We start from the raw sequence: 25,158 nt of genomic DNA, 5'->3' as shown, positions 1-25,158 counted from the left end.
ATGTAACTAAGTTGGCAGCCTGATAATACATTATGTTTTCGACCAGATAAACAGTGTGGGCGAATGCAGGAAGAGAATCTAACCGAATCTGGTGCTCTCAGAGGGACCTTCCAGTCCCTCTACTTGCCTGCACCCTCCCCCAGTGTCTGCTGTGCTGCTGATCACTTCCAATTGGTCAGCACAACAGGACCCCCCAACTCAGCGGCTGCAGAGATTAGCAGCCGCTGGGAAATGGTAAATTATCCCCCCCGCCTCCCTCTCACCCCCTACGATGTACCTGGTGCCTAAAGCAAACTGTGAAATGGAAAGTCACGATGTTTCAAATGGTGGAGATCCGATGTTGTGAGGTTTCAAATATTTTTTTTTTACAAATATTAAAATAAATAATATAAATATATATATATATTTTTTTTAATGAAATCATTTTGGATAAATTCACTCAAAAAAAAACAAAACATCAATTTCTGAGCGGTTTTTAGAAACAAAATTTGTCACTTAAGTGGTTAAGGAATAATGAGCAATGCTGGTAGAGGACTGTACTCAGATTGACCATGTTCAGGGATGAGGAAGGGTGCCTACACTGCATGACATATTGGTTTTGCTATTAGGAAATGTTAAAACTGTGGCAGGGCATGCTGGAACTTGTAGTTTCACAACAGCTGGAGAGCCACAGGTTGGCCAGGCCTGTGCTAGTGAATACGCACCTTTAGTGTGAGACTTCAGTAATGTTTAAAACTAATCCTTGTTACTAAGCTCATCAATTACAAGCAATAATCTATGCAGAGTAGGCCAACAAAGATCTATTAAACTTATTAGAACAGAGAGATTTATTTATTACCAGTTATTTATATAGCGCACACATATTCCGCAGCGCTTTACAGAGAGAATATTTGGCCATTCACATCTGTCCCTGCCGCAGTGGAGCTTACAATCTATATTCCCTAACAGATGCTCACACACATACACACTTATGGTCAATTTTGAGGGGAGCCAATTAACCTACCAGTATATTTTTGGAGTGTGGGAGGAAACCCACACAAGCACAGGGAGAATATACAAACTCCACACAGTTAGGGCCATTGTGGGAATTGAACCCATGACCTCATTGCTCTTTACCATTACACCGTCTGTGCTGCCCGAGAGAGAGAGATAGTAATGCACATTAGTTAGTGGCCCTTTAAAGAAAATATTTAAATGATAAAGGGTATATAGTGCGCAGTAACAAATTAGACAGGTTCGCAAGGTTTTTCTAGTCACACTAGGTTCTTTATGGAAAAGATACAAGAATGTGTTTATGCACAAATAAGTTGATCCCTAGATCAGAATGTGCACCTCTAGTTACTTCAGTAGTTTACCTGATAATCTTGGTCGTCTACTCCAAACCGCTCACGTAGATTTCTGAAAACTTGCGGGCAGTAGTCTTTAAATTTAAAGTGACTAGGTAAGTTCTCCCTGCAAGCAAGGAATAAAATACGTTTACATGGATGTAAGATATGTTGGTGGCAAAAATAAAAATATATTAGTCCAAATATTTTGATAGTAATATATTATAGATATATTTAAAAACCACATGCCTAGTGTAGCCACCCAAATTACTACAATATATCTCTGATAGATTGCTACCTGTACCAACAGAAGCATTCCATTAACAATACCAAGCAACGAAAGACTAAAATACAAATATGCATGTACAAGACATGACAAAAATGGGATTTTGTTACTTACTGGTAAATACTTTTCTCTGATTCCACAGGGGACACTGGAAGCTATTACACTGGGGTATAGAGGCATGGTTAGTTGGAGCTGGCACTTTAAATAATTTAGAAGTGTGAAGATCCTCCCCCTCTATTCCCCACAAGCCCTTAGTTTAGACAAATGAAGACAGAGAGGAGATGGAGAACAACAGAAGTAAAGCGAAGAGAAGGTCACACAAGAAACAGAACTACACAACACACGGAACGAACCAAACAGGCAGGCAAAGGGTGCTGAGGTGGGCGTCCAGTGTCCCCTGTGGGATCAAGAGAAAAGGATTTACTATTTAGTACCAAAATCCCATTTTATTTCTTTCATCCACTAGGGGACACTGGAAGCTATTACACTGGGGACATCCCAAAGCTTTCCCCACGGGCGGGAGCGCTCTCAGGAACCTGCAAAACAAGACGGCCAATTGTGAAGCTGAAACCACAAACGTGTCCAACCTATAAAACTTTACACAGTTATGTACAGAGGAAAAAGTAGCCGAATGGCACAGTCGCATGGTGGAGGCACCCCGACGTGTCGCCCACTACGTACCGACAGAGCGTATGGAACGTGCTGAAATAGACAATGGGGGAGGTCTATCGCTGCTGACATAAGCCCGACATAAACCCAGTCGAATCCACCCTGCTAACGTTTGGATGCTGGCCAACCCCTCTGAGCAGCATCCTACAGAACAAAGAACGAATCAGTCTTACAGAAAGACTCTGTCCGAGTCACAGACACTGAGTGCTTTAACAACAACCAGAGTGGTGGATACTCCGGAAGTCCTCAACCAAGGAAGGCACCACCATAGGCTGATTTATGGGGAAAGCCGACCCAACCTTAAGAAGGAAAGCGGCATGTGTCCGGAGCTCCGCCCCATCATCATGAAAGATAAGGTATGGGGGCTACAAGACAGGGCCCCCAAATCCTAAACCAGATGGGCCGAAGCCAATGCCAGGAGGAACACAGTCTTCCAAGTCAAATAATTGATAGCTACCCCAGCAAGTGGTACAACCAAATTTAAGTCCCAGGGAGCTGTAGGTGGAACAAAAAGGTGGCTACACCCGTAACACTCCCAAAAGAAAAAAAGTCTGCACCACAGGTATGAGGGCCAAATTGCTTTGAAAGAAATAGAGGGCAGATATCTGCACTTTTAAAGGACCGTAAATGGAGACCAGCATCAAGCCCCGTTTGAAGAAAAGAAACAATAGTCTAGATAAACTAAAAATCCTAGACGGTCCCGACTGTCACACCATGCTACATAAGACCGCCAAAGGCGGTAGTAATGCGCAGCCGAAACCAGTTTGCTGGCGCGAAGCATAGTGGGGACAACAGATTCTGGGATGCCCTTGTGTCTCAAGATAGCGACCTCAACAGCCACCCTGTTAAACACAGGGACAGCAGTTGCGGTAACCGCTGTCCCACATGAGTTATATCCCTAGCATTAGGAGGAGTCTTTCACTGAAGTGAAAGACTTCTCCGGGGGAAGCTGACACTGTGCATGCGCAGACAGGGGCTGCGAGGGAGAAATCGAAAGATCTCTCTCCTTCACCTGGAGCCCCCCACAAGGCTAACAGTAGATTACACCATTTGAAGATGGTGTAAACTACAGCTGCTAAACTGCGAAAATCTTCGCTTTTTGGAGTTTAGTACATAGGTGTCAGATCGTAGTCCCCATTGGTAATAATGGGGACTGCGATATGAGGTGCTAATTAGCACTTTGCTGGAGAGGTCTTTGAAATCTCCTGCATTGTGATATTAGTACATAGGATCGATACATGAAACTATGCAGAAACTGCAGTTTCTGTATAATTTTATATAGAAATCAGCTTGGTACATAGGCCCCCAAATCACTGTGCCTCCTTATATAAATAGCAGCACTATTAAAATGATAAATTTTTATATATTTAATTAAAAATTATATATGTCCTTGTTTTTCTTTTAATCATCTCAATTATTATATTTATGCTTTTTTATTTGTACATGCACCAGAGGTCTGATATGACAGTACATATAAGGATTTTTTGGCCACTTTGTGACGAGAATAATATTATTATTATTATTAATAATAAAGTATTAATATTATATCCACTGGAGGAACAGAACTTGAGTATATACCGTTGTCATCATAGTCTGCCCATCTTGTCTCCATCCTAGAGGCTTTTCACAATGCGTAGCACATGGCAGTGTGGTTTTATTCTTAAATATTGCATCCATAGTAGCGCTCACATGCAAAGTTGCTCAGTGTACATCTACTGTAGTTTGCTACCTAACGTACCTTTGTACCAAATTACAACAAGTATGTAGGGCATGTGGGTGATCTCATGGCAGCTCAGAAGCATATATTGTAATGGGACCAATAAATTGTGGAGTAGGACCCTAAATTTTTAAAGTGAGGGGTCCCTGGGGGACACTTTTTCGCTCACCGCGATCACTGGACACATCTGCATACATGTAAAACAATGGTATCCTTCACAAGACAAGACAGATTCTTTTTTTTGTCATCCTGAAGCCTCCACATCATACCAGCAGCACCACTAGCATCTGCACATGTACTCACTGACCTGCTCATACACCATTTAGCCAATCCACATGACCCTGCAGCAGTATGACCGTTCATTACGTGCTTTACAGCCAACAATAACCAGACATTCAGGTGTAACTCAACAGGACATGTCCCCAAGTAAAATAAATGTGTACTTAGTGCCTCATTGCCGCCAGCACAGTTGACTTTAGAGTCCATAGTCAGATAGATGAACAAATGGTGTAACAAAAAAAAAAAAAAAAATGGGGTGATGGGAGCTCAACATGACTGAGTGGAGGATACTCAACAAAATAAAGTCACTCCAACAATAAAGTGTAATAAATTAGAGGTCACGTATAACCCCAGGGTACTGGCAGGCAGAATGTCAGCTCTCTTCTCGCATGTTTTAATAACATGGCTCATGAATAGTTCATAAGGAAACACAGAATAAGAGCAGCATGCACTCTTGTGCTGTAATTCTGCAGGTGTTGTATTGTTTTATTTTCCACAGTCTAGTTAAGTCCTCACAATAGTCTTAAATATCACCCATGCATTTTTTATCCTATAAATGTTTTTTGCTCCCACTACATCTGCTGTACTATTGTATGGATTCTATGGTTCCTTTAATGCTTCTGTAGAGAGAAGAAATAACCCTTTGCTGCTGTAGATTAACTACATAACTATACGAAGTTCTATATGCGGTCGTTTATGGGACCACGCGGAAGTGGCAACCAGAAATTGTCTTGCACCTGTTAATAATGCAATACTTCTAGCCCTGCATTTTCAGTAGACTGCACACCATTTCATATAGGCTACTAAAGAGTTTTATCCCTCCAACATAGTTTATTAGCAAGCTGTATGTCTGGACGTCAAAAAGGATTCAAGACAGCAGTGGCCTCAGCTTAGCACACATTTAGCATGTACACCTAGTACAGCGATACAAACATGTATACAATAGTACTTTTTGGCAGTTAACCAAGAAAGCACATGAAAGTGCTCGTGGACAGCTCGTGACAGACTGCCACATTTACTCATTAGTCTAAGTACAGACAACAGTTTAGATAATGCCCCTGGCATTTAGATTCCAAGCATTTTTTGGCAGAGGCAACTGGTCAGTCAGGAGTAAAGAAAAACAAAATGCATATCAACTCAGTTAAAAAAAAATAAAATAATAATTTTTGTTGGCCCTAAAGTCCAATTTGCCAACCCTACTTAATTTTCCCAGGTTCTGGATTTAAATGTCATGTACCAATATTTTCTGCATAAGTTCTGACACGTTACATTACAATGACATAGTAGAATGTACCTTATTAGAGAAGCTGAAATAGTGGCCATCAGTCCATCTAATCTGTACATATTGTTAAACATTTATCCTCTGCACAGAATAGAACTTAATCAAAAACACATTTAAATTGATTTTTTTACCCTCTATGTACATATGCTGGAAGTAGGTCCTTGGCATATACATCTCCTTCAGTAAATTATTTCCTGACACTTTCTTCACCTTTGCTGCTTAGATACAGAAATGGAAAAGTTTTTCCTCCTGAACCTGGCCGATACCCTTTATGTAGCTAAATGCTTTAGAACGTTTACATTTATTTTTCCCTAAGCACACACTAAAATCTATTAACCCAGTGATTCTCAAACTCGGACCAGAATTATTTCACTTGTGATTCTGTGAGGAGACCTAGAAAACCTGAACTGTTTGGGGTCCTGAGAACTGAGGGCCTGATTCAGAGATGTACGCTAACCCAATGGTTAGCGTACATCTGATGGTGAGTGGTCTGCGCATGTGCAGAACGGGTTCTGTAATCTCGCCCACAGACCCTCCCAAGCCACAGCATGTCAAGCATTTGGGGGGCATTCCTGTAAACAGGGGCGTGTTGCCACAGTTTTCCAGGAAGGACGGTGGACACAGATTTCCTGGCCTCGCAAGTTACCAGGACCCAGTGAGGCTGCGGTAAGCTTCAGCTACCACAGCCAGTCCAAAGGGGCAACTAATGTGACAAGGTGATCCCGGGTTGCAACCTCGGTGGCAGCGCTGGGATTGCAGATACTACAAGGAGGTGTCCGTTTCCTACAGACACCTCCTGCTGCATTTGAATTTTAGACGGTCGGAATAGAACAGCCGATTTTGTGCGGCTCTGCAATTCCGTCCCTCTTTGAATCAGGCCCTGAGTTTGAGAACCTATGTATTTGCCTATACTCCGTTAATACACACACACACAGTGAACTTAAATCAGCCACTAAGAACAACTGGCCAAGATTTGTCCATAATAAATTACATTGAAAAAATGTTTAGCATACATTTAGGGTACCTAATTAGTGATGAGAAGGGTGGACCTAATATGCTTCTTTATAGTCCCAAGTCCCCTACATGTCCACCTAGCATATTGCAGACCGACTCCATGGGTTATGGAAGCACCACCATAAAACAATCTACAAGTATATGTTGGCAGAAGCTCAGGAACTCGTGCATAGTACCAACTTGGAACCTTACACATTCCTCTAACACCTCCCATTAGCTGGTCGAAAGTTTGCACCACTGCATGTTCCACTATGCTTACATGTACAATGGGTGCATTGGTGCAGATGTAAATTGTGATGTGACCCTCAAATGTTTTGTAACAATTGCCCCCATTTTATAGGTTGTGTGTTTCAACAGCTACGTCTATTGCAAAGATAATGATTACATAAAGTCCACTAATTCAACATTATCAATAACCAGATTGTCGGGCAATTTTGGGACACAATGGGAATTTCAATGACCACACATTTTAAGTTTGCTAATAATTGCATTAATAAAACAATACAATATGGTAATGAGCCTATAGGATTTTACGAGCTAGCCAATCAAATCCAACAATATCCTGAATTAGGACAATCGCTTGGGGGATTCTTCTGCTGCTTATACATTGTCAGATAAAATGTTTGTCAGACATTTTATCCGACAGCCTGAAGCCAGCAGATATTGTGGCCATACACAGATATTTCACAGTCGCGCAATATCTGGGTACCTCCGCTGAAAAGGAAACATTTGCCCGTTCCTCCTATGTGAAAGAACAGGGGAAATGTCGGGCAGCGCATACACTGCCAGATGCGGCCGATCAATGGTCGGATCAGTCGGGCATCGTTGGAAGATTTTTCATGTCCAACCGTCAGATCACTGATTGGTCGCAGCCATACACTAGGCAATTGTCCCCCTGAGCCGCCGATAATCAGCTCATCGGGCAGATACTGGTATAATGTATGCCAGGCTTTACACCTTATTGTTAACCTAAACCTCCTGCTCATCTGGACATTCCCAGTTTTGAAGGCAGCTGCGGCATAATTTGTTGATAACTAGCTAAACACAATGTTCACAGAAGCACAGAGTATTTTAAGGAAGTTCGCTGATCTTGTGGAAAGAGATCAGTCCATTCATGTAGTTATGTCGAGGATGACAGTGGCAAAGACAGGAGGAGGGTAGGGAAATGTATGCAAACAGAAAGACGCACTAAATAAAATAAGTTAATAAATGGACAAAAACATTAATATATAAAGAGGAAATATCCACCAACCTGTTAAAAAGATGATTAGTGACCTTAATTTTTGAATTTGCTTTAAAATCATCTGGCAGGAGCATCACTGGAACCGGGACCTGATTTAGCTCATTGATCTAAAAAAGAAAAAAAAAAAATGAACACCTTTACATCGAGCTAACATGAACTCAACTCTGAAAGCCTCGATCACAGAATATGGTCAGCCCTTGTAACAAAAAAACTAAAGTTACCAGCCCAGGGAGTCACTGCAGTGAGGGGCATAATGTACATAATGTTAGTCCAGTTACTGCTCATATGTGGAAAATGCTTGTTTGATATGACTGCATTTCTTCACAAGAGTTTTCAGATGTAGACGACTGACTGTCCCTACTCATCTTCAGCCTCTTCCCTCACAGATGGCACTAGCAACAGTACAAGTCTCCCTTTGGTTTTGTTATTAGCGGTTCTTCTCACCTTCATGCCCATTGCCTTTTTCTCTAACAGTGGGTCTCCTCAGAACTGCTGTCCCTATTAGGACATGTAATATAATATCTTGTTATGCCTGGTGTCTGTGTGGGATCTGCACATTCCTTAAACTCTACCCTTCCCCTCAGTTCTATTTTTTATACCCCCCCATTTTAGTTTATTGTTTTTCTTACTAAAACCAATAAAAAAAAAAAAAAAAAAAGTCTAAAAGAAAAAAAATTGCCATGCAGTATGGCTATATAACACTGTACACTGCATACTATAAAAGATGGAATTGGGTTAATCTATACTAAGACATTACTATTTTTGAGGAATGTAAATGAGGGCAGCCAGGGCGGCACAAGCCATCTACTTTGCACCCGGCTCACTGTCTCCCCCATCCATGTAACTCCTGTATGTCTGCCCTTCCACTTTAAATTATAAGCTTTCATGAGCAGGGCCCTCTCCTCTCATGTGCTTTCCTTTCCTTACTTATTATATAAATCGATTCCATACTCCCTACGACACCTAACCCTTGGTTTCGGTCATCCCACTTATCTGAGTATTATGACCACTGTTGCAACAATGCTTATAAACCACGTCCTTATCCTGTAATGCTAGGTACACACTGGCAGATACATTGGCCGATCAATTGAACAGCAAATATATCGGGTACCCGTTGGCCAGTGTGTACCAGCGATGTCTGTGAACTCGTCTTTCAGACATATTGCGTTGGCTGTGCTGCACAGCCGATGGCAGATATATCGGTCCATCGTGCTGTGTGTATCAGCGGTCTGCCGGCCACCTGCAGCAGAGGCCACGGGGAAGGGGCGCGACACGCCACCTGGCCACCGGAACCCACAGCAAGATTCTGGTGATTGTTCAGTGTGTATGAACCACCATCAACTGCAGATATATCTGCAGATCACTCAGGACTCCGCACTATGCACATTTTCCAGGCCGCCTAGCAGGAGCACAGGTGTATTCAGTACTCACTGACACACTTTGAAAGATCCACAGCTGGAGCTAATTATCTCACTTCTGATTCTGTTAGGAAACCTGGAAAACATGCACTGTTTGGGGTCTTAAGGACAGAGTTTGAGAGCCTTTGCTCTAGACTCCTAGGGGTACATTTACTAAGATGGGAGTTCTATTAAAAAGTGATGTTGCCCATAGCAACCAATCAGATTCTACTTCTCATTTACCTAGCATCTTCTAGAAGATAATACCTGGAATCTGATTGGTTGCTATGGGCAACATCACTTCTTAATAGAACTCCCATCTTAGTAAATTTACCCCCTAGTCCCCATCAGTAACAGATCACAGTATTTTCATCGACCACAGGTTGAAGCTAAATAAAATAAAATGCAGCTGGAGAATCCTAGCTGACAAGAGAAAAGGGCTACATCTGACAAGAGGTCTTAGTCACGATTGGTACATGCTGGGCTGCCCTCAAGTCCTCTTGTCTCTAAATAGATGCTGGGTACATGCGCCCGGCATCTATTCACCGGCAGTGATTACTGAACCGATTTTTATCCCACCCGCGGGACACTATGGGGACGGCACCCAGCAGGTTGTTTAAGCAAGGCTCAACAAAAAAAGGGCAGGGCACATTCTGTCCTTGTGAAATCGGGCAGTGAGTAGAGCCCCGCTAAAACAGCCTAGCGGGAATGCCAAGATTGATATCCTGAGCCAAAGGATAAATCTTTCCATTTTACCATTTCTATGATCCTACTTTAAATTAAAAAAAAAAAAAAAAGCCTGATGCTGCTGAAAAGATTTAAAAGAGTTTTGCACTAGTACACAAAAATAAATTCAAGTCATCTGGTCAATCCCAACGATTACACATAGGATCACATTCAGATTTTACACAAACAATAGACTGGTTTGTGTATTTAGGTGTATATATTTTGACAGTGTATATCTACCAAATTCACTGAACTGACAGAGTATCTACAAGTTCCAAAGGCTGTCACACAAACAAATCTTGCCAACCAACTTTGGGGGCGTTCCAATGCAGCGCGAGTTGAAAGCGCTGGGAAGTTGGTTCCAGCGCTATTAAATTTAGCTCGTTGTTTAGTCCAACTATTACACATTAAGTCGGAGAATGCTGATTCTCATGTCGGCAACCTTGTCTAGTCTAGGCACAATGTCGCTGGTGAAGACCGCTCCCATGCATCGGCAGCAACATCGCCCGTCAGTGGGGGCCATACTGCCGAATGCAGCTGTGTATGCATTTCTGATGTCTGTACTCACGCCACTTCCCAGCGCACGACAGGTCGGTTGGGGACACATCGTTAAATGTGTACCCAGCCTTATAAGCTGATTGGTTGCTATGGGCAACTTTTTCAATTTAACTCTCTCACGGTTTTGATCCATACTATCTTACAATAGAGCTAAATTATTTAGATGTTTTGCTATATATCATAAGTGTGTAATTTATTACTTGCTAATCTGCACATTTACGGTATACAGAATATTACTGCTCTATGCCAAAATAAATATTAAAAGCTCCTTTTTCTCTTAAATGTACACATCACATATAGATTTAAACTTCACTGAACATATTGGGCTGTGTGCAGGCGGGATATTTAAGATCAGCAAATAAAACATCACATATGCTCTCCTTTTCCAGCCAAAATGCAGCTTATCCAGTCAGCTTTCATAAAGACATACACTATAGACAGTCTTTGAATCACACATCGCATGGATTGTAGAGCAATGTGTAATGGGAATAATCACAATTATGTTATTAGCCATGGGTAAAGGAGCTTACTTTAGAAACAACTGTGGATTTCAAACTTTTAATAAATTTTAGAAATCTCGTGAAATTAAGTACCTTCATGCCTTAGTAGGCCCATTTAGAGACCTTGGGGTAGATGTATGAAGCCCAGAAATGGTATAAGCGCACGTTATGTGCGCTGCTACCACTTCTCCCCGATGTATAATCGTGGACTGGGTGGTAAATGACAGGGGTGCTATGCGCCCCTGTCATTATCGGCGCTGCTATCTACAAGATAGCAGCGCTGATAGCCTGGGCTATGTACAAACAGTCAGATCGTCTGACCGTTCGGCCGGCTGTAGCTGTCATTATCGACAGCTACAGCCTGGCGCTAGCCTATCCTCACAGCAGGGACAGCGCTGTCCCTGCTGCGGCGGCTACCGGCTCCAGGCGGGGATCTCGCGATACTTGAGTGATAATGCACTTCAACACTGACCAATACCACAGTGTCAGCACGGTCATAATCCAAGTGTCAAGCGTGTCCAAAGTTTGTATACATCAAAGGTGACAAATATCCACTCCTCATTTTAGACTTTATTACTCCTGTACGGACACGTAGGGAACCGCATTAACATATCAGTGAACTTAGGACCCTACATACGGAACGATACAGGCAACGATACGGTCTCGTTAACGATTTCCCTTGAACTCCTGAACACTCCCGGACAAACGATATTGTGCACACACATGGAACGATTGTACGAACGAAATAGATGGGTCATTAATGACATAACGTTTGACAGCAAACAACCTCACGATGAAATCATGCGTACACACGGAACGATGTGTGTCAAATCATAAAAGACAAGTCGTGATCTTTCTGCATGTTCAAAAGATCACAGACCCCGACCAACGACCAGCAGGAGCGCGGATCGGCATCGTGCCTACACACGGCAGATTTTAAACAATTTGTCATTCCAATTGGTCGAAAACTGCAATATTTAAAATATTGTACCATGCGTAGGCACCCTTTAGGACAAAACAGCACTGTTTCCAAATGTAACATTTCAGGTGCCTGTATAAAAATTACAGAATAATATCAGGGTGTCCTATGTCTCAAGGTGCCCATACACGGTGCGATGCACAGTGTAGGGCGACTGCCGATCCAGTCATCAGATGGATCATGCAGTCAGCACTGGCAATCGTGGGGTCCCCACAGACTGCACGATATGCCGGCTCCCCGCTCCTTCACCTGAATGGGATCGTACATCGCATCCCAGATCAAATGGATGTGCAGGAAGACCTGGGGATACGATGTAAGATTGCACGGGAGCGCGCAGCATGATATCAGGTACAATATCGTGCCCATACACAGCACCTATATCGTGCTGATCCGTAGGCCAGGTACATATCAGAACAACATACAAAAGACAATGGTTGTTCCAATTTTCTTTCATACCAGAAGACACGATATATCGGGTAAACACTATGCAATCTTCCGAATAACAGCACGATATATCATATTGGAGCATTGTATCCAATTAATCTTTTCTCCTATACACACACTATACAATCATTGTGTAGATCACTGGCAGTTCAAGTGATGTATTCAGAGGAAAGACTGGACCAATATATCTTGTGGTCTTCCAGTTGAGCATACACATTACACTATGTGCTCAATATCGTTCACGACATCTGCCCAACTGATGTGTAGCACATCAGTTGTGAAGATGTGATGATTGAATGTGAGAACACACGATTGAGCATACACATTATGAGAGGTGAACGATATGTTGTTCCAATTTGCCTCAAAACAACATTGTCCAAAATATCGCCTAATGTGTACCCAGGCTTATTCATATGATTTAAATTTTCCATTAGCCAATTATTCAGGCTACAGTCAGCATTGCCAGGATATCTGTGTAAATAGTTTATGTAATGGAAATATGTTGACCAACAATCTCAAGAGTGTTGGATATGCCTACTGTTGATGACATTTTTAGATAAATGTGGAAAATGACAATGTATACAGTAAGCACATACACAGTATGTAAACCCTCATTATAGAACAGGAGCCATGTCAGGAAGTGCCCAGCTCTGCATCACTAGTTCCGAGTTATGTATCACTCAGCCCCCTCCATCTATGGCCCTTGTGCTTTGTGAAGCTGGAAAACAAAGTGATTATTGCTGGTGGATGAACATTTGATGTGAGATGGCTGCTGAGAAAAACTGTAAAAGGCTGATCCCAAATATTGCCACTTACCTATTCTAGACCTTCTGCTAGTCAAGGTTCACTGCGGTGAGGCCAGACATGGAGTCACCATGCGACCTGCACAGTCAATATTATAGGTGCACTTAACTGAATATAATTAGTAAAGGAAAACAAAAAACACATGCAAAAAAGGTTCCCCCCCAAGAAGCACCCCTAATAAGCCATAATACAGATCTTATGATGAAGCTTTCAGACCAGTTTATGCCACTTGTACCTAGATCTCTCATTACTGTACAACTACATGGCTGCTATAAGTAAGCACACAGCATGACTTAAGGGGCCCATACATCAATTCCACAAACTGCTAAATACAATAAGTTATAAACCCTCGATTTGCCGATTACAACTATTTTTGGGTCAGAATCTGCAAATAGAGGATTTCCAACATTTTGCATGCTGACAATTTAACAAAATCAACAAAATGCAGAATCTGGACGATTATTTGTTGGTGTATGGGCACAATTAGCCTGTGGTGCAACCTTGCTGAACACAGCTCCTGTGGATGTAAATGTCTGTGTTGAAGTAGACGGACTGCTCTAGCAAGTGTTGAACTACAAGTCTCAGTGGGCAGATATACTAAAACATGTAGTGGCAGGAATGATAGGTAGCAGCAGGTAGAGGAGTGAACACACATTCCCCATAATAAATGTATGGCTACAAGTGCCAGCAAGCAGGTATTTTACATGTGTTGACCCAGAGCTCAGGGAGCAGCAGGCACAGAAAAGATCGCACAATCCCAAACATGTAGTACTACAAGTCCCAGCAGGCAGGGCATACTGGAATGTCTAGTGGCAAAGCTGGTAGAGTGCAGCAAGTAGAGGAAAGATAACACACATTGCCAGTAACATGTAGTACTACAAGTCCCAGCAGTTGGAATGACACACATCCCGCGGTAACACATGTACGCTACTCCATGTGCTGCAGGGGAGACCGCAGGTGAGTTCCCCTCGTCCCCGGGCCTCACCGAATGACTGACTCCCCACATGAAGACGCTGACGAGCGGGTGGCTGGCCCGGAACACCTTCACCTTCTGCTGCACGAAGTGCTTCTTCTTCGTCTTGGTCTTGGCTGTGGTGGCGGGCATCCCGACAGCCGCTGAGGAGGAGGAGGCAGCAGTGGGCACAGCAGCGGAGGACATGTCAGCACCTTGGTGCCGCCAGCGAGCACGACCCCCAAGCCGCCTCCTCTTCTTCTGTCCCGGGCGGGCCGTCCCCCGCTGGCCTGGGCTACTGCTGCCGCCTCTCTCCGCCCCTCCAGACTCACCTGGGCGCTGGGCGCGCATGCGCTGTGGCACGCCACCTCCGCCCAGCCGCCTCATAGGGTCACCTGACCACGCGTCGCCCCAGTGGTGTGCGGCGGCGGCGGCGTCACCATGGAGATCTTATCACGGCAGCTGGAACGTCGGGCGCGGGGCAGCCATTTTGGATATGGGCAGTAATGCAAAAATATTTCTCCGGACTCGGAGCATAAATTTCTTATCTGATCTTATGACACAGTTTCCCACAGTAGGAACCAGACTTTCCCATCACACAAACAAAGGCCTGTTGCAGGGACTCTGCTACACGTGCTCTCTGCTATATTTACATTAATTTCCTAAAGTTATTCTTCTGAAGTAGTATTACTCGTCACGAGTTGCCCCTGGTCTTGATGTCTTTGCTTTCTTAAGGCCCCTACACGTAAGTGACGGATGGTCGCGTTCCTGCGATCATGCAACCCGGCATCTCAGGATGGGTGAAGTTGGATTTAACAGATTTGCCGATCACGATCAAAATATGATCATGATTTGCAAATCTGTGAAATTTAACATGGAGAATTTCACCGATCCCATTGCAAGATCCATCGGTAGGTGAATGGGGGCCTTAAGATATGTACCTTTTCCTGTGTTTGTTGCTTTCCACAGAAGCTGTTATCATAACCAACAGGGTAAAGGCCCCCATACATCCGCGACTGCTCGCACCGTTCCTGCGATCCTGCAACCCAACATCGCAGGATCGGGAAAATCCAAAGTTGAATTTCACAGATATGCCGATCACGATCAAAAAAGTATCAACTAGTAGAATATATATAGAATATAGTAGAATTTCACCGATCCTGTGAAAGATAGTGGAACATCGATAGGCACCTGTCGGCATTTCCGATCTCCGTTTCGATCGCGAGATCGGACACCTGATGTATGGGGGCCTTAACACAACACAATGACAGTAACTGAACAGTTGACTCATGGCTCTGGTGTGATTCTTAACATAGAATAAGAAGCCAACACTATTAGGCAGGCATATAATGCCCAGCAGGTGGGTATACTATTATATATTATGATCATATAATTATATAGCACAAATGTTATTATGGAACACTTTACATAGACTATACAATCATCAGTGCCCCACACATAGGGTCCTGGTTGGAACTGAACCCATGGCCAGGGCCAGCAACAGAAATCTCGGCCCCGGTACACTAATGTCTCTGGGAGCCCCACCTTCTCACCACCTCCCCCGATCCCGCACATCCCTCCCATGCATGTGTGATATGTGAAGCATAATATGTTCTAAAGCAGAAGATTTCCCTTTTAGGTGCACTCATTATCTGACGAAAAGTTGTCTAAAACTTAACTTTTAATAATTAAATAAGTAAATTAACAATAAATGGACTCCATAATACACACAAAAAAAGAACATACAAAATTCCTTAAACATAAAAATACTCGCACAGCCAGCTTATAAGCATATTGTTGCGGTATTAATCTGAATAGGGACAAACTAATAATGTTGTCCTCTATATTCAATAAAAACTCTGTCTTATATAAACCTGTCAGTTTAGGCAAAATACTTTCATATATCTAGATTTAGTATTACATCAATAGAAAAAACAGTGTGAGACTGATAAGGCGCACACTAAGACATACAAAATTGGAAAATAACTAAACTAATAAAACATAACTTTTATTTCATATTTTAAAACAATACCTATATTGGCATATGTATTTTGCTGTTATTATTAAAATAAAAAAGATAAGAAGTGTTAATAGTAGGAAAAAGTGTTTAAAATTGGTTGGTTCTTTTCACTGAGTCACAGTAAGAGATAATGTTGGCTCTTATATATTTATATAATAACTTGTTGAGACATTCAAATATATATGTACGATCCTCTGTGTTTAACCTATTATATTGAGGTATATTTATATTCAGTAAAACAATTGTGTGTTATGTCCACACTGTAAATGTCTCATATAACAAGAAATGATCTATTCCCAGTTCTGAAAAGAGCAACTGCAACAATGTAAGCTAGTTTTTGCTTCAAAGTTGTCTTGGTCCACAGTTGATATACATTGTAACAGGCTGTGAATATACCTCTGTAATTTCTCGTTCTTTTCAATAATGTTAGTATATACAAAAGTATTATACACAGTATTTTACTGGATTAATTTACCTGGAGAGAGTGTATTTAAATCTCCGTTTTATGTTTTAGTTTTATACCCTCTTGTCTGTTCAATACCAATGGTAAACAGATAAGGGGTGAGAGGTCTTCCTCCAATAGGGCAGAGCCATCTGTTACATATTGATATTTCCTTGTCTTCTACACAAGCTTATCATATTTAATTGTGTACACAATTGCACAACTTTATAATAGAGGTTATATATGTGTTTTATCACTACCTAATAATTTTCACATTTATGGTAGGGGAATCCTTTTATTGACACTTTATAAACCTTGTGAATGCATTAACTGTGTACTATATATAAGATATGATATAGCAATATAAGAGGCTATTTTAGGAATAGGGTATTGTTATCAGTATATGACTGATGATGTTGTATATTTTCATTGTTCTTTTGTGCACTGAATTTTGAAGAGAATTGGTGGAGGAGGCACCAAGGTTTAAATTACCTAATCAGGGTTTAATTATAAGGCTACATGGGGCAATTTAAATAGATGTGATATTATGCAGCAAAATAACCTTTCCCGAATGTATTTATGAGATTGAGACAAAAAGTAACATTATATCTTGTCTTGGCTACAGGAGAATTATGAGTCCAATAATTAGGGTAATGGTTATTCAAATTCACTTTTTTTGTTCTAAAACATTGAATGTATACATTACAATCTAGATATATGAAAGTATTTTGCCTAAACTGACAGGTTTATATAAGACAGAGTTTTTATTGAATATAGAGGACAACATTATTAGTTTGTCCCTATTCAGATTAATACCGCAACAACATGCTTATAAGTTGGCTGTGCGAGTATTTTTATGTTTAAGGAATTTTGTATGTTCTTTTTTTGTGTGTATTATTGAGTCCATTTATTGTTAATTTACTTATTTAATTATTAAAAGTTAAGTTTTAGACAACTTTTCGTCAGATAATGAGTGCACCTAAAAGGGAAATCTTCTGCTTTAGAATCATTCTTTGATTCTACACACAATATAACTATATATTGACCTTTTTCCCGTGGTACACCACCAGCCACAAGGTAATTTAATAAAGGGTCTATGATAGGACAATAAATATATTGATAATAGGCTGGGTATATTAATAAATTCATTTTCTATTTATTCCTGTGCGGATTCAAAAAACTTTACCCCTTGTTTTGTGATAAGCATAATATGTTATCTGAAAGATATGCCAACCTTTAAATAAAGTAAAAATACACTATGACTTACCACATTGTCTCTCTGTCACGGATGATGCAGGCTGTAGTTCTTATCTGCTGTCTCTTCCAAGGTCTTCTTGATGACAGTGCTGTCAAGGGTAGGAGGGATGGTGTATGCAGCCAGCCATACTCAGTTCCTCATCACCTTCCTCAGCCCAGAAGCCCCCCATCACCTTCCTGTGCCTCCAGCCCCTATTACCTTCGTCTACACCCAGCCCCTATCACCTTCCTGTGACTCCAGCCCCATCACCTTCCTCTGTCCCCATCACCTTCCTGTGTCCCCAGCCCCATTACCTTCCTGTGCCCCCAGCCCCATCATCTTCCTCAGCCCCCAGTCCCCATCATCTTCCTCTGCCCCCATCCCCCATCACCTTCCTCTGCCCCCAGCCTCCATCACCTTCCTGTGCCCGCAGCCCCATCACCCTCCTCTGCCCCCAGCCCCTATAACCTTCCTGTGACCCCAGCCTCTATCATCTTCCTCTTCCCCCAGCCTCCTTCATCTTCCTCTGCCCCCTTAACCTTCCTCCATCCCCTATCACCTTCTTCTGTCCCCAGCCCTCTTAACCTTCCTCTACCCCAGCCCCTATCAGCTTCCCTTTTACCTTCTTCTGTACCCAGCACCTATTATCTTTTTCTGCCCCCGGTCCCTATTCCTCTATCATTGCCTAGACTCCTCACGGTTGTTGCTAGAAGTCCCCTGACCAGCTCAGCGGTGCAGCCTGCCTAACGGACAGGGAAGACGTGCGGTGACGTGACCTATGACATCACACCGCCGCGTTGCTCACTTGGAGGTCATGCCCGGCCCGGGCCGCAGCTGAGCCACCTGGAAGAGCCCAGCGCTGCCCGGGCCAGGCTACAAAGGCGGCGGCTACGGGTCCGTCCAGTCCTCGGGGCCCCTCTGGACCTCGGGGCCTGGTACGTGTGTACCCTTAGTCCCCCACTGTCACCGGGCCTGCCCATGGCCCCAGTGGTAGTAAGGGAACAATGTCAACCACACTTTGGCACCAAGCTGTCCTTATTGGCCTGGGCACTGCTGGGTATAATGCTTTTGCACAGTTGGCAACATTTTAAAATATTTTCAAAGGACACTTTGTTAATGCGGTAATCCGCATTGGTTAAGTTCAATACAGTGTCAACAGGCTTGGCAGCCCTACAATCCTCAATGTTTATTGACAGTTATTTATATAGACCAACATAGTAAGCAGCGCTATACAGAGAATATTTAGGGCTCTATTTATTAACATTATTTTTACTAAATTAAAGTGAAAAAGGGTGTTTTCACACCCTTTTCACATTATTTTAGTAGCATCTAAAGTTACTACGGGGCAATTGGAGTAGAATTTCTAATATTCTACTCCAAGCCCTAATTATCACTTATTTTTAGTAAGCAGATCGCATTTCCCATAATTGTAATGGGAAATGTGATCTGGCCAAAGTTACTAAAAATAAAATGTGAAAAAATACTGAGGAAAGCCCTGTGATAATAACGCCACCTGGAGGTGGCGTTATCCAGGGTTTCCCCTGGTTACCGGACTCCTGCTCCGGTCTAATGGGCAGAGCAGAGCCTGGAGCCGGCCCCAGTGATCAGCTGTGTGGTCTAAATAGACCACACGCTGATCTCTGCTTAAAAAAAGAATAAAAAATTAGTAAAAAAAAAAAACCTGAGTCCAGGGACCGGTGATCGGGGCTCCGAGTGATGTCCTCCCTCCGGTCAGCTGGTCTCACAGCCTGCACTGGGGCCCATTCGTCACCTGACTGAGGGCCTGATTCAGAGCCGGTCGTAAGCGGCCGCTCGTTCGCTCTGAGCGATGTTCGCACATCTGCGCATGCGTATGGGTCGTAATGCACATGCGCCAACCAGTCAGTGCGGTCGGAAATCGAGTGCTCGCAAAATAGCGAGTGCCTGCTAATTTGAGTGACAGGATGAGGCGTTTACGGGTGGTAACAGGGGAAGGTGCTTGAAAACGGGGAGTGGAGATCTGAACACAGGCGTGCGAAACGGTCAAAAGGGGCGTTTTAAGTGTGTGCATAATTAACAAAGCAGCGTCATCGACCACGTCACTTGGTTGTTTCTTAGCCTGAACTGTTCGCATGATTGCGGTAGGAAAATCCTACCACAAGCACTGCAAGCAGTTCAGACGCCTTTCGATGTACTCGATTAATCAAATAAAGAGCGGAGATGACATAGGATGCGAGCAGCCAGGGGGCGTCTTTACAAAATAGCGAGCGCATGTTTCGTTCGCTCACTCAGACATAGAGGCGTCAACAGACCGCAAAGAGCGAGCACTCAATTTAAATAGCCGGCCCCTTTTTCTGAACGAGCGAGCACAAATAGTGTCCGGCTCTGAATCAGGCCCCGAGTCCCAATGCAGTATGGGATATCAGCTGACCGGAGCCACGGAGGACATCACCCGAGCACCGATGACTGCAGGTAAGTGTAATTAAGGGAGGGGGGTCCGCGATGGCTGGGGGCGGGGCTTAGTGACGGGGGCGGGGTTTAGCGACGGTCGGTCGGCGCATGCGTCACCACTTGTCACAGTATTTTTTGCGAAAATACCGTTATAAGTGTGCGGAGGGGATTCGCAGGGACAGAGCATTATCGCAAGCTCTGTCCCTGCAAGGGATTTGTGGTAAATCCCTGTGATCACACTACAATCTGCATTACAAATGCGGATTGTAGACAATAGAGCCCTAAGTCTCTTATATGAGCCCCAGAGGTGCTTACAGTTTATAATCACTATCACATGAACAAATACACATTAGGGTTAAATTAGCCTACTAGTGTGTTTGGGAGTTACCTTCTAAAGTTCACAGAATAAGGGGTCTATTTATCAAGTTTCCCATAGCAACCAATCAGCTCCTACCTATTATTTTATAGACTGTACTTGATAAATGTTACTTGAAAGCTGATTTTTTTTCTATGGGCAACTTCTCCACTGGTCCACTTCTCCACACTTTTCACTGCTTGATAAATAGACGCCTAAGAATGATAACAAGAATTGCATGCAGGACCGTGCTACCGGAGCCGTAGCACAGAGCATAGGGCTCTTTGGGTGGAACTGTCACTGCCCCTTGGCTCTTCCAGCAACGTCATGCAGCCAGCAATGCTATGACACTTCCGCCCTTAGCGTCCTTTGGACGCTATCTGCAGATACCCAGCCATGGACTCAACTGCATGGAACATCTAAACACTCCATGCTTTGCCGCGCATCTGAGTGCTGGCTGGTCCCACCACCTATGTGTGACATCATGTGCAAAGGGGAGGGGGCAGCACAGGACAGTAAAGCCTGATTGCATCTAATACTGAAAAACAAAAATGTTTTTAGTAGAGAATGAAAATTAAATCTTTATAACATTTAACTATCCCTGGAAATTAGGATCAACTAGCAACTATTATGGATGTGTGAGCACAGGCAAAACTAGACATTTGGTAATGTCTTTAAGATGCGCCCCCTTTTCATCACTCTTGGGGGCTTGCCCGGAACTTATGGGCATACCGGGTTGCCCCCCAAGCTCTCCCTTCACTGTAAATAGGTCCCTGGGCGTATATGGGCCCAGTATCTATTCACTGGCAGTGATCGGTCACCTCTATTTTTTCCACCCGCGGGACACTGCTGCCCGCGGGTGGGGAGGACACCTGACAGGTTGTTTTAGCCTAGCTAAAACAACCTAGCGGGAATGTTAATAAAGAGAACATAGTAAACTTAAGGACGATGGTTAAAAGTAGTATAATAACAGCGAGTTTTAACTCCTTATTCTCCAATTTTATTTAGGCAGGCAAAAAGCCCAAAATAGCCTTCTCTAAACTGAAATTACCCAAAAGAAATGGGGGTTTTGGTGCCCCTGAAATAACTTTTTTTACTCAAGCTGCTTTTTTATAGATATATTTCCGACTGGTTACTACAGACTTCAGTGTTTACAAACAAAATACTTGAAGAAGCTGTGTTCTATCCCTATTCCCCTAGTACAGTTTCCTCTAAAATACTTTTCTGAGATATACTGTATATAAAAAAAGGTAAAATATCAATAAAAAACTAAAAAGGAATCCCACTAGTTCTACATTCACTACTGTCTAGGGCAATCCATGTTTGCCCCCCAGGTCTAGATAATAACACATATATTGTGTGGAAATCACCTCCGGAATAGTAGGCGTATCTTCCGCATGCCACCCACTTCCGAGTGAGGTGGGCAGGTTGGGGAGATTTTACCTGGAATTTTCGAGCCCGCAAGTAGAGGGAGGGACTAAAAGGATGCGATTCGTGACATTTAGCCCCACCCCCTACCAGCAGACCCGCGAAACGCAGCCTTTTCTGGGGTGGGGCGCGGCCTAATGATGTATACAGTCCAGCCCAGCCCCCCGCAGATGTCAATAGAATCCCCTCCCCGGCTTCTCCCAAGAAGGAGATTTATAAAGTTGGCAAGCATGAATTCAGCTATTGAAGATATGTTTGATCCAGGAGGCTCTTTATACACTTTTGATCTCTTAAAAGAAAAATGTAATCTTTCTCATAAACATTTTTTATGTTTCTTCAAGCTCGCCATTTTACACAGACTCGGATCAGGACACTGACCCTATTATGGGGTAAATTTACTAAGATGGGAGTTCTATTAAGAACAGAAGTGATGTTGCATATAGCAACCGATCAGCATCCAGGTATTATCTTCTAGAAGGTGCTAGATAAATGAGAAATACAATCTGATTGGTTGCTATGGGCAACATCACTTCTTAATTGAACTCCCATCTTAGTAAATTTACCCCTATGTCTCTATTGTATTTTATACGTACCAAGATTAATAAAATAAATTTCTTATATTCTGATTTGATTTTCCCTCAGAGTGATACACTCTGGAAAAGGATTTTTGCTAGCTGTTTCGCTGACATACAGTACCCTCTTTAGAGCCCTCAGAGATATGTCTACAACATTGTTCAACTTCCCTGAAATACATTCACTCTGCTGCTTTACAAGAAGTACACCTTAAGGTAATTCATAGAGCGTATATCTCTTCGTCTCAGAGAAGGCACATGGTCAGGGCCGGCCAGCCCATTGCGCCAGGCACGCATCCACGTACGGCACCAAGCTGTAAGGACGGCCGCGTCATCTCCTGAGACCCGCACGGTCCCACACAGCTGCCGGCATCACACTCACTCATTATATGCTGCTGTGCAGCTAGCCGCCAGTGCAGCAGCCGCTGCCTCTACCCCCAATGACACAGCTTGTGATCTGTGCTCGGCTGGATGGGTGGCCACGGTCTCCTCCGATCCTTCCCTTTCAACCAACTCCAGCTTCCTCTCTCTCTGGGGCTGTGCTGGACGCCGGGGATCTGACATCACAATCGCGTGACCGTCCCTGGCGTTAAGTGAGGTCCAAGGAGGAGCCACCATCCATGCGTTTTAGTAACTTCTGGCCCCAGGTAAGGAAATTGAAATACCCTGTATGGCTGTCATCCTGTCCTTGTCACCCATTGATCATTCTCTCCCTGTCACCCTCTCCCTGTGTCACCCTGTCCCTCTCACCCAGTGCTGTCACCCTCTCCCTGCTGTCACCCAGTTATGTCATCCTCTCTCTGTCGCCACCCTCTCCCTGTCACCCAGTGCTGTCATCCTCTCCCTGTCGTCACCCTCTCCCTGTCACCCAGTGCTGTCATGAATTCCCTGTCTCCTAGTGCTGTCACCCTCTCCCTGTCACTCAGTGCTGTCATCCTCTCCCTGTGGTCACCCTCTCCCTGTCATCCTCTCCCTGTCGTCATCCTCTCCCTGTCACCCAGTGCTGTCATGAATTCCCTGTCTCCTAGTGCTGTCACCCTCTCCCTGTCACTCAGTGCTGTCATCCTCTCCCTGTCGTCACCCTCTCCCTGTCATCCTCTCCCTGTCGTCACCCTCTCCCTGTCACCCAGTGCTGTCACCCTCTCCCTGTCGTCACCCTCTCCCTGTCACCCACTGCTGTCACCCTCTCCCTGTCGTCACCCTCTCCCTGTCACCCACTGCTGTCACCCTCTCCCTGTCGTCACCCTCTCCCTGTCACCCACTGCTGTCACCCTCTCCCTGTCGTCATCCTCTCCCTGTCACCTAGTGCTGTTGCCCTCTTCCTGTCACCCACTGGCTGTCTCCCTCTCCCTGAATACATATCTTAGGGTATAATTATAGCTCAATATCCAGGGTGGTCCTGCTGTATAGGGGCCCTATAACACTTCATACATTTTCATGTGGGGGTGTATGTGTGTGTTTAATTATTTTTCATGTAGTGGCCCATTTGTGTGGGTGTATTCATTATTTTTCATGTCGCAGCCTATGTGTGTGTTTACTTATTGTCACGTAGGGGCCTATGTGTGTGTTTTTTTCCATGCAAATCCTATGTGTTTTATTACTTTTATGTGGGTGCTAATGTGTGTGTTTTTTTCTCATGTGGGGGTCTATGTGTTTTTTTTTTTCTGCAAAGCCTATGTGTTTTGTTTTTTTTCATACAAACACGACGTTTAAGGTGTGCGGTTTCATGTTCATGATACAGTTATGTGCCTTACACATTATGAAACACCAAGTAATGCCACATATAATACATTATGCCACACCAGAATGCCCCAATAACACATTATGCCACACCGTAATACACCTTACAACACATTATGCCACACAGCAATGCACCTTACACATGCCACACAGTAATGCTCTTATAGCAAATTATGCCATGCAGTTATGCCTCTATTTCACATTATGCCACATAACACATTATGCCACACAGTAATGCCCCTTATACATTATTCCCCTTATAACACATAATGCCACACAGTAATGCCCCTAATAGCACATTGTGCTCACAGTAATGCCCATTACACTTTATGCCACACAATAATGCCCATTACATCCCACCCTGACAGATCTACTTCATCAACCCTCCTCTCTACTCCTGCCAGTCTGTCACCTCAGCTCAAGACAGGTTGCACATTTTTTATGTCCATGTAGAACCAGATTATTGGGAACATAGTTTATAATCTATTAAATTAGTGCCCCCTATACAGAGCCCCCTGTAGTTGTGCCCCATATGCAATGCCCCCTGTAATAGTACCCATTACCCAGGACCCCTGTAGTTGTGCCCCTTAAAGTAGTGCCCCCTGTAGCTGTGCCCATATGCAGTGCCCCCATAACTGTGCCCCTTAAAGTATTGCCCCTGTAGTTGTGCCCCTTCAAGTAGTGCCCCTGTAGTTGTGCCCCTTCAAGTAGTGCCCCCTGTAATTGTGCCTCGTATGCAATGCCTCCTGTAATAGTGCC

At 43.6% G+C, this 25,158-nt stretch overlaps 1 protein-coding gene across 1 annotated transcript in view; it reads right to left on the bottom strand.

Moving 5' to 3' along the window:
• PIP4K2C (phosphatidylinositol-5-phosphate 4-kinase type 2 gamma) overlaps positions 1-14,575 on the bottom strand; it is a 42,326-nt gene extending 27,751 nt beyond the window's left edge. Inside the window, exons 1-3 of the mRNA XM_088465905.1 lie at positions 14,209-14,575; positions 7,825-7,922; positions 1,356-1,452 (exon numbers count right to left, since the gene is read on the bottom strand). Coding sequence (XP_088322031.1) covers positions 1,356-1,452; positions 7,825-7,922; positions 14,209-14,562 — 549 coding nt within the window. The 5' untranslated portion in view covers positions 14,563-14,575. The remainder of the gene's footprint in view (positions 1-1,355; positions 1,453-7,824; positions 7,923-14,208) is intronic.
• Positions 14,576-25,158: the final 10,583 nt, after the last annotated feature.

The sequence above is a fragment of the Taudactylus pleione genome, unplaced genomic scaffold (assembly GCF_031769625.1).
Source record: "Taudactylus pleione unplaced genomic scaffold, aTauple2 ptg000065l, whole genome shotgun sequence".
In the NCBI taxonomy this organism is placed as follows: domain Eukaryota; kingdom Metazoa; phylum Chordata; class Amphibia; order Anura; family Myobatrachidae; genus Taudactylus; species Taudactylus pleione.
The sequence above is the reverse complement of the archived record's forward strand: the minus strand, read 5'-3'. Positions and strand labels throughout refer to the sequence as shown.